Raw genomic sequence first — 10,604 nt, forward strand, 5'->3', positions numbered from 1 at the left:
AAGATGTAGCTAATCCATACCTAGGAAGACGGGTTGTACCGCATCTTAGTAGTTAGGTGGATGGTTCGTGCCAACTGGATTATACTTATTCTTTAGAGGTAATTTCTTGACTACTCTAGTGAGACAAGCCTTATATCATGCATAGTATGAATTTTCCTTATTAATTTATGATTGACTATTGTTATCCGGTGAGTGGTGAAATCTATCCCCTATACTTTCCCTCATCCCTACTCTATTTATATTTATGTCTTTTACTTTTATGTATTTACTTTTAGAAAACAAAATCAATCAAACATCTTCTAAATTAAGTTGGAGAAATGCTACAGAACCCGACTATTTTCACGAGAAAGTGTTCCAAACAGACGTGGCTGGGCCATGTTGGGTTTTATTTAAAAAAAAAAAAATTCATGCTGGAGTTTCAACTATTATTGATAAAATGATGGACGTGTGATGTTGTTTGATTTGTTTGCAGAGAAAATTGCAGCAATAAGAAAAGCGTCTCTCTCTCTCCCTCCATTTTCAATTTTTCACCTTCTACAGGTTTCTCTCCATTTTCTCATCAAAGCTCTTTGGAGAACAAATCTGGGCAAGGAGCTCCTTGCTGCCCACCGAAACTCTCTTTTATTTTCTATTAAAAATGTGGGTTCTTTGCAAGGTCTTTCTCCATGTCTCCATTTTCGCAACTCTCTCCAAGGTGTCTCTCTCTCTCTCTCTCTCTCTCTCTCTCTCTCTCTCTCTCTCTCTCTTTCTGTGTTTGGCTTGGAGACCCCATGAACATAAGCTGCTTGGCTCTGCTGAAAATTTCTTCTATACGGTGGTGCTGTGATAATCCGTTGGGCTTCTCCTCCCTGCTGCAACATTTCCTGCCTCTTTGCCGCTGGCCTTCTTTGACTAGTCCTAGTTCCTCACTGAAATTGGTATGCCCAAAACTGAAAAATTCTCTTTTATTTTCTGGGTCATTCTTTGTTTGTATAGGCTGATTGTTTGGAGCAATATCTTTATATAGTGTTACTGTTCTTTGTTGCACTGAGATAGGCTTTGTTATTGGTAGTTTGTTGGGGATGGTTTTGCTGATTGTTGTGAGGCCTAATGGCTTTGGGGATTTAGCAGGTTTCTGCTAGTGTATTGTAATTCTTCGTTTGGTGTTAATAGAAATTCATTCATCGAAAAAAGAACTAATGACGCCATGCACATATAAGGAGAAAATGAGTCAATGGACACTACCCAATATATCACAATAAAATTGATACATATGCACATAAAAAAATCAAGTAACCTTCTCCAAACAGTAAGGCAATACATCCTAGAAAAATATAATACTAAGAACTCGTCTAATACGTATGTAAGAGACTTCCAAAATCTTCACCTAAGATGCATAGCATCATCCTTCACATAAGATTCAACAACTTGAACATAAGTAGAAACAAAAAAATAACTGAAAATTATATTCGGCTGGTAATTCCTATTGTAGATGCCTTGATTGTAAATTCCTCTATTAGCAGCCATTTATTGGACTTCTGAATATTTTAGATGTATATTTGGCTGCCCATATTTTACCAATCTTGATATTTTTCAAGCTTGATCAATTGTTTGAGTATAACCTGTCAGGATTTCCATCCAGTCAAGATCTCATATAATTTGTGTAATTGAAATCGAGGCCAACAATGAATGTGGGCAATGATGAAGCTCTTGACCCTCCTCTTGGTTAGTCAAACAAAATAAAATTTGTTTGTATTGCATGATTTGTTAAACTATGTTAATTGTTTCCTCTTAACTTTGATTTCTTATTTATAATATAGATGAAAAGCAAATTGAATGCGAGTTAGACGTGGATGATAATGAGAATAATGATGGGTCAAATAATATTATTTTTGGAAATCAAATTGTTGAAGAACCGAAGGTCGGTATGAAGTTTGATTCTGAAGAAGACGTTGTATCATATTATATGCAATAGGCCAAGCAAGTAGGTTTTGGTGTGACAAGAAGAACTCGTAAAATTGGAGATGATGGAAATTTAAGATATTTCACCATTGCATGTGTTCGTGGAGGCAAGTCAAAAACCAAATCATCTAACATTGTTAGGCCAAAACCAATGGAAAAAATGGGGTGAAAGGCGAAGATCAATGCAAAATTATATTATGATGGAAGGTTTACATTGTCTACTGTCGTGCTTGAACACACTCATGCAGTAAGTCCAAGTAAGGCAAGATATTTTACATGCCATAAGAAGTTAGATGCTCGTGTGAAAAGAAGGCTTGAAGTAATGGATAAAGCTGGAGTTCGTCCAAGTAAAAACTACAAAGCTTTTGCTATTGAAGCAGGTGGGTATAAGAATCTTTCATTTGGAGAGAAAGATTGTAGAAATTACATTAACAAAGTAAGGAATGAGTTGCTTGGAGAAGGAGATGCTGAAGCATTTCTTAAATATTTAATGCGAATGCAAGAAAAAAATGACCGCTTCTTTTATGTCATAGACCTGGATGAAGAAAGTCGTTTGAAAAATGTGTTTTGGGCAGACGCACGAAGTAGGGCAGCATATGAATCTTTTGGAGATGTCATAACATTTGACACAACATACTTGACTAATAAATACAAGATGCCATTTGCGCCTTTTGTTGGAGTGAATCATCATGGTCAATCCATACTTTGTGGGTGTGGATTACTATCAAATGAAAATACTGATACTTTTGTGTGGTTGTTCAACACATGGTTGAAATGCATGTCAGGCCGAGCTCCTAATGCAATTATAACTGATCAAGATAGAGCTATGCAAGCTGCAATTGAGATAGTATTTCCAAGAGCTAAGCATAGATTTTGTTTATGGCATATAATGAACAAAGTTCTGCAGAAACTTGGATCATACTCTAAATATGAGAACTTTAAGGGCGTTCTATTAAATTGCGTATACGACTCTTTGACTTGTGATGAATTTGAAAAAAGATGGCAAGAAGTAATTGAGAGATATAATCTTCAAGAGAATGCATGGTTGTGTTAGTTATATGGTGAGCGACATCATTGGGTACCGGCATATGTGAAAGGTACATTTTGGGCCGGAATGTCCACTACACAACAAAGTAAGAGTATGAATGCTTTCTTTGATGGTTATGTGGGGCCAAATACCCCTTTGAAGAAATTTGTTGGGGATTATGATAATGCTTTGATGAGAATGGTTGAGAACGAGTGTCTAGCTGATTTTGGTTCATTTAATAAAATGTTTCCACTTATAACTCTTCATTCTATTGAGCTTCAACTTCAAGGTATTTACACAAATAAAAAATTCAAAGAAGTTCAAGAGGAGTTTAGGGGATTCATGATGTGTTTTTCATCTCTACTGAAATGCGAAGGTGCAATTTCTACTTATGAAGTTATTGATCGTGTAAGAGTTAATGATGACTTCGCGAAAGAAGTAAAGTATTGTGTTTACTTTAATGACGATGAATGCGATGTGAAATGCACTTGTAGATTGTTTGAATTTAGAGGAATCATGTGCAGACATGCCCTTATTGTTCTCACCTTGATAAAAAGTGTTGAAGAGTTGCCATCCAAATATATTCTTGATCGATGGAGGAAGGACTTGAAACGAAAGTATACATTCGTTAAAAGTAGTTATGACGATTTGAGTGGCAACCCTAAAGCACAAAAGTATGACGATTTGTGCAATGATTTTTTTGAAGTAGCACAAATGGGTTAAGGGGTGAAAGCAGATTAAGTAGTGCACCTTCTCTTCATCTTCTGGGTGCATATTCCATTGGTAGTGAAGCAATTGATGGGAGCTTTAAGAAATGTAATAAGTTGTGGAGTCCTTTAGTTGCAAAAAGTAAAGGGAGGCTACCATCAACACGGAAGCAGTCTGTTGTAGAAAGGGTTGTTAGAAAGTTAAAATTAATGAATATACAACAAAAAAAAGGACAAAACCAGGTTGCTTATTTCTTCTTTTCTTATTTGTATATCTTGTTCTCAAAAACAAGTGCATATTTTTGAATTTTTCATAGATTTTGTAACCGTACTTATCGTTTGTTTTGTGCATATCTTAATGAAAGACTTCTGAAGCAACAGAAGAAGTTAAAGAAGTTTGAACTCAAGAAAGTATAATTATTCAGGTACAATTTATCTTCTAAATCACGGTGAATATATAATAATTGATACTTTGTACATGAAATTTATGTTCTAAACTAAAAAAAAAAAATGCCTACATACAAACTCATAATTTTATGGTACTTGGAAACTCAACATATAGCATCACATCAACCATATATATTTGTTACATTAACAAGCCTAGTTTAAATGACTAATCAAGATTTTTTATTTTATTTTTTACTGAATCTGAATGACATTGGTTTTGCAAACCAAAGGGCCATTTTAGTATAATTGGTTTTGATTTTGTAGTAATCTATTGGTACTGGGGAAGTTGCAGTGGTGGAGAGATAAAAGACTTGAAGTTATGGCACTTTGTAATTTGTATTTCTATTTTGATGGATTGTGTTGACCGAAGGCTTTAGATTTGTATTCAATCGTCTAATTTTATTTTGTTTTTTTCATTTTTTTGGCCTCAATATGGCTGCACATGTGTGTTTATAACAGCGTTTTGATGCTTATCATCCCTGACATGTTTTTCGGTTAGGAGAAGTAATTGATTCTTACTGTTTTTCAATTGCCAATTTTGAATCCTTGAGCTTTGCCAGACACACATATATAACGCAAAGCAAGATGATTTTTCACGTAGTCCTTGGTGAAATCTTGGAAGAATATTATCTCTCATTTTTTACCTTTTTGCATATATACCATGTGGAGTAATTTCGGAGCAATTTAACATGGACTTTTGATTGAGTATGCGTGAAAGGCAGGTAGGTTGCATTTGAATTTGTGGAGAAGTAATCTCGAAGTGAAAGACTAAAATGGCAAATGGGTCAAAAAGCTTAATTAAAGGGCCACGCAAAATCGCTTTATGTCATCACATTACAGTGGTTGCCCCCCATCTGTATCATGAAAAGCTTAAATCCTTTTTTTCTTTTTTCTTTTTAATGAATGAAAAGCTTTATAAATTAAACCAAACACCAAAACAAAATCCCACACCAAGCCACTCACAGGGGATTAGTTATGCAAAGCTAGCCAACTTGCCCCCAATTCTTGGCCTATGTGAATGCTTTTTGTGTCCACACAAAAGCATTAATTAAGAGTAAATTTTTTTTAACGGGTTTTGGTGATTGCTTGAATATAATGCAGATTCGAGCTTCATTCCACCATTGGTTTATGCCATTATGGGCAGCTCCAGAGATTTGGCTATGGGGACTATTGCTTTTGCACCACTTTTCACAGGTTCAATGTTGGGAAAAGAAGTTAATATTCTTTTCCAAACACCAAGCCACTCACAGGGCAAAGGGGAACAAAAATAACCCACAGGCACTAGCTCAAAACTCAAATTGCTCAAAGGGCAAATACACGCCCAAGCAAGCCTAAAAGGCACCAAAAAACAAAGACCAATCAAAGAATACAACTGCAGAAATTTTGCAGGAAAGAATAGAGACACAGCTAATAGCCAAGAAAAAAAACTAAAATCTGAAACTGAGAGAGGCCTAGAGACCAACACCAAGAAAAACCAACAGGTCTACAACAGATCAACAAAAAGCATCAAAGACCAATGAACGAAAAATTCCATGAGGATTCCACATAGCAGCTAGCTGAATATTCAACGAGAAAAGCTTAAATCTTTTCGTTAAATAATCTGTATCTTTCTGGAATAGTTCAAAGCTCTAAACAAATAGATCATAGATGGGAATCTATATCCAACCCATACACATTATAGGATTACAACGCATCATCCTTTTTTCATTTCAGAGCTCTCTCAAGCCTATCTCAATCCACTTTTAACCCAATATTCGTGCAAAATATGGTGGCAGTTAAGCTCTATAAATAGCAAACATGGGTCCGGTAGTGGATATAGTATAACAAACTCATCATCTCATCAGGGCAATCCAGAACAGAAACCCATACAAATCATGCCCCAATTCTCCCATTTCTCCAATTCAAAAATCACAACTTCAACATAAAAATCAAGCCCCGAGTCGAAATAATGGCAACCCAAAACACCCAAGAAGTTAATTCAAGCACCCGTTCATAATCAAACCCACATCTAAAAATTGAAAAGAAATTCACAGCATTTATGGAATTTTTGGTTTCCATCCTCAAGTTCCCAAAATCAAAGGTTAGGTTTTGGAATCAAAGGTGGAAATCAAGAAAAAATTCCATCACTGTCGAACTCAAAAATCGCCAGTTGGGTTGGTCCAACCGAGAAAGAAATGGTCATCACTTTCCTCAATACACTAAAAGATCTCTAATATGCTCATCTCATTGGGCACACCACTTCCAGTTTCCCAGATCTAGTCATCGTCGGAGAACGTGGAGAAGATGGAATGAAATTCGGGAGTTCGGTGGACACCCACTTGTTACAAACACTGATGGAACAGCGGCAAAGAGACAGGAAAAAGAGAGTTTCGGTGGGCAGAGGAGCTCTGATGACAAAATGGAGAGAAACTTACAGAAGGTGAAAAATTAAAAATGGAGGGAGAGAGAGAGAGACGCTTATCTTGTTGCTGCAATTTTCTCTGCAAACAAATCAAACAACATCACATGTCCATCATCTTGTCAGTAAAAAGTTGAAACTCCAGCGTGAATTTTTTTTTTTTAAATAAAACCCAACGTGGCCCAACCACGTCAGTTTGGAACACTCTCTGGTGAAAATAGTTGGGTTCTGTAGCATTTCTCATTAAGTTATATTTAATCTCAAAAAGCTTGATAATAATTCCTAAGTGGTCATTGAGGTTCGACACAGTCAATATAGCCATATCCTATAAGGATTCGTCCTATTGAGAGTGATAATTATTATTATTGATATATTTTGGTAAACAAAAGACCACATCAATTTTTGGTGCCGTTGCCGGGGACTGCAAACGGTAATGTTATCAAGTTTTAAAGATTGAATTTAACTTGATTCTTTTCTGTTTTTTTATTTTTTTTTTATTTTTTGGTTTCTTTAATTTTTTTTTTTCCATTTTTTTTTCCTTTATTTTATTTATTTTTTGTTACTTTAATTCATGTGGGGAGGCATTCCAACACCTCATGGACCGTGTTCATATTGCTATAGTCCTTATCACCATTGAAAAATTGAAATGACTTCTAAAAACAAAGTAAGTGTGTGTGCACAAAGTGTTAACAAAATATCAACAATGCGGAAAATAAATGACACAAGAATTTTTGTTAACGAAGTGGAAACTCAATATGAGAAAAACCACTCCGGGGCAGCCAAACCCAGGATATCTACTATTCAGAAGACAAGACTAGTTACAAAGTAGTAGCACTCACATACGCCTGATGCAGTGGTCGTACCTTGAACTCTAACGTGTAACCCAACACGAACGCCTCCCAACCAGGTTTCCTGCCTGAAGGGGTCTTCAATGGAATCCTTTACCTTAGGGCTAACCCCTAAGATAGACTTTAGATTAAGCGCAGTAACAACACACACAACAACGGCTTAAGAGAGATCAACTCAACTCAATAATCTCACAATATAGCTCTCTAAGCACTAATGGAATTCAATACCAAATTCTTGCTGTTCTCAAGCCTAGGGACCTCTATTTATAGGCTCAGGATTCAAATGAGCGTCTGGCTTGATAAAGCATAGGTACCATCCGGACGTTAGTCAAGGGCCGTCCGGACTAACAACTGTGCGATCGACTTCCCCAAAATTTCGTTGAAATTCTTTCCTATTTTTGAGCAAAGTCCGAACGGTCGCACTTCCGCTGCAAGAAATTTCCATATAAAGGCTTCGCGTGTCCGGATCAGGGGAATGGTCATCCAGACGGTTGATTTAATGATACAATTTCCATATCTGATGCACGTGCGTCTAGACCACGCTGACTGGCATCCAGACATCTGGATTTTGAATGCGATACTTGCCTTATGGATGAGTGCGTCCAGATGGAAATCCACATCGTCCGGACGGTTGCAGCAATCTTCCCATAACTGTGTTTTGGAAAGAAATCCTGAAGCTTGTCAAACACTGAGTGTCATCTGGACGTGCTGCTAAAATGTCCGGACAGATGCAACCTAGAGCAGTTCAAAACTTCTCGACACAAGGGAAGGTTCGGACGGGAAGTTCTCATCGTCCGGACAGATGATGCTTTAGACAGATGGACGTTCGAACGGTATGACACGTCGTCTGAACGGCTGGCAAAGAACCAAATTTTATACTTTGCAAACTGTGCAGAATCTTCTGGAATCACTTCTGAATAGCGGAATCCCTGTTAAAAAGCATCTTTACAAAGAAGTGATTTTATCCAAGAGAATGTGGCCAATTACAAACTAACAAACTCCCCCTTTGGCCATTCTGGGACAAAAATTATTTGACCAGTTAAAAATACAATCCCGGCCCAAATAAAAATTACTCCCCCTTTTTGTCACAAAGGGACAAAGGGTAAAATAGAGTAATAAGAAAACACACAAAAATTACTCCTCCTAAAGGTCTCAGAAGGACTAGGGTAAACAGAGTAATAAAGTCCACAAGTCTGAAATAAACAAGGATTGAAAAACAACATTAAGTTGAAAAGAGGAAAGAAGAGTAGCATGGTTAGATCCTTCACAAGTACATTAGCGCACTTATATATCCCAGTTTGACAAATCAATCAAAGAGCAAGTCAGAATTATGCAAACATATAGTCGATGGACAAGTATAAGATAAGCAACGATATCCTTGCAAACATAAGAATGAGAATAGCTTGCTCAACTCATGCAATGTGTGTGTGTGTGAAGGCTTTTTCAAAAAGGTATGACTTTCACTGATATGGCACAAAGCAACCAGATCTTCCAAACAAGAGAGAAAATCAGTGAGAGATTAGTCAAAAGTCAAACCTTATTAATTACTAGGGCCTAGCCCCCCTCATCTGATACACTCCCCCTAAGATGCAGCATCCAATTGTTTTACTTGTGCCATGAAGGACAAGGTAAATATTTTACTTGCACCATGAAGGACAAGACATATTTTAGCACATAAGCAGAAAATATACATATATAGCGCAAACTTCAGAAGAGTAACTGCTTGATTCTTGTGATGCTACAACCTAGAGAAAATGTCAGAATTTTTAGGTTCTAGGTTCAACTAGCATTTGGTCAATTTGACAATCTTGTCAAAAACCTCTCTCATATTGGGAGAGTCCAGAAGCAAAAGATTAGAGAGAAAAATACACACCTTTGGGGAGCCTAGGATAGTGCACAGGGTCATCACATGAGAAAAGCAACTATCAATCATAAAAAGTGAGCAGGAAAACTTTGCATATGTCAGACTTATGTTCTCAACCACATGTAAGAATTATTCATCAAAGCACAATCAACTAATAAACCAGAACGATACATGAGATAGCTGACAAACCTTTGAAAGAACTGCCCTGCTACAAAACTCCCCAAAGTTTTTTTATTATTATTATTATTATTATTAAAAACATCATGCTAGTAGAAGACAAAACTTAAGAACCACAACAACAAAAGTCTTATCCTAGCATGGAAAAGCATGTCTAGGACATGTCACAAACACCAATGGCTTTTCGAAGAGACTCAAACCTGCTACCATCTAGAGGTTTGGTAAAAATGTCGGCCAATTGGTTTTCAGCGGGGATGAAAGAGAGAGAGACTACCTCGGATTCGACTAGATCATGCAAGAAGTGGTGTCTGATGTTGATGTACTTGGTCCGAGAGTGCTGAACAGGATTCTTGGAGATGTTTATAGCACTAGTATTATCACAGTTGATAACCATGGTATCTTGAGAGAATCCGTAGTCGCCGAGCAGTGTCTTCATCCACAGTAATTGGGCACAACAGCTTCCTGCAGCAATATATTCATCCTCAGCAGTGGAGAGAGATATAGAGTCTTGTTTCTTACTCATCCAAGCTACAAGATTGTTTCCCACATAGAAGCATCCTCCTGATGTGCTCTTTCTATCACCAGCATTTCCAGCCCAGTCTGTATCAGAGTATCCTGCAACAACAAGATTTGTATCTCTGGAATACCATATGCCATAAGGAAGTGTATCATTCACATACCTGATGATACACTTGACTGCAGTGAGGCGAGATTCCTTAGGATTTGCCTGAAAGCGAGCACAAACTCCCACACTGAAGGCGATGTCTGGTCGACCAGCTGTAAGATATAAGAGACTCCCTATCATACTCTTGTATAGAGATGGATCAACTGGGTTCCTTACAAGATCACTACTAACATTGACACTGGTGCTCATGGGAGTTCGGGCACGACTCTTCCCATCTAGTCCGAACCGTTTAACCAGATCCTTGGCATACTTGGATTGGGAGATGAAAATGCCTTCAGCAGTTTGTTTGACTTGAAGGCCAAGAAAATAGTCTAGCTCACCAATCATGCTCATCTCAAATTCTTGCTTCATCTCCTTAGCAAATTCATGGGCAAGAGAGTCTAAAGTAGCTCCAAAAATAATGTCATCAACATAGATTTGAGCAATGGTTTGTGAGTACATTGATTTCTGATAAACAAGGTCTGATCAGACTGTCCCCTTGTAAATCCCTTAGTCAAGAGATATGTGGTG

At 37.3% G+C, this 10,604-nt stretch overlaps 1 protein-coding gene across 1 annotated transcript; it reads left to right on the forward strand.

Annotated features, from left to right (window-relative positions):
- Positions 1–1,664: 1,664 nt before the first annotated feature.
- Positions 1,665–6,545, forward strand: LOC133856714 (uncharacterized). Its single transcript, XM_062291769.1, has 7 exons — positions 1,665–1,704; positions 1,800–1,900; positions 2,114–2,698; positions 3,425–3,642; positions 3,756–3,875; positions 5,224–5,316; positions 6,368–6,545. The coding sequence occupies exons 1-7, from the start codon at positions 1,665–1,667 to the stop codon at positions 6,543–6,545; spliced, it is 1,335 nt and encodes a 444-aa protein (XP_062147753.1).
- Positions 6,546–10,604: the final 4,059 nt, after the last annotated feature.

Source organism: Alnus glutinosa, chromosome 14, assembly GCF_958979055.1.
Source record: "Alnus glutinosa chromosome 14, dhAlnGlut1.1, whole genome shotgun sequence".
In the NCBI taxonomy this organism is placed as follows: domain Eukaryota; kingdom Viridiplantae; phylum Streptophyta; class Magnoliopsida; order Fagales; family Betulaceae; genus Alnus; species Alnus glutinosa.

What these genes read in the sequence shown, in the direction of transcription:
- LOC133856714 (XM_062291769.1), top strand. Translation starts at nt 1,665, where the DNA reads ATGAATGTGGGCAATGATGAAGCTCTTGACCCTCCTCTTG. An exon ending in AAATTGTTGAAGAACCGAAG is followed by an intron (nt 1,901 to 2,113) that starts GTCGGTATGAAG and finishes ATGGGGTGAAAG; the next exon opens with GCGAAGATCAATGCAAAATT. An exon ending in GGCAACCCTAAAGCACAAAA is followed by an intron (nt 3,643 to 3,755) that starts GTATGACGATTT and finishes TTCCATTGGTAG; the next exon opens with TGAAGCAATTGATGGGAGCT.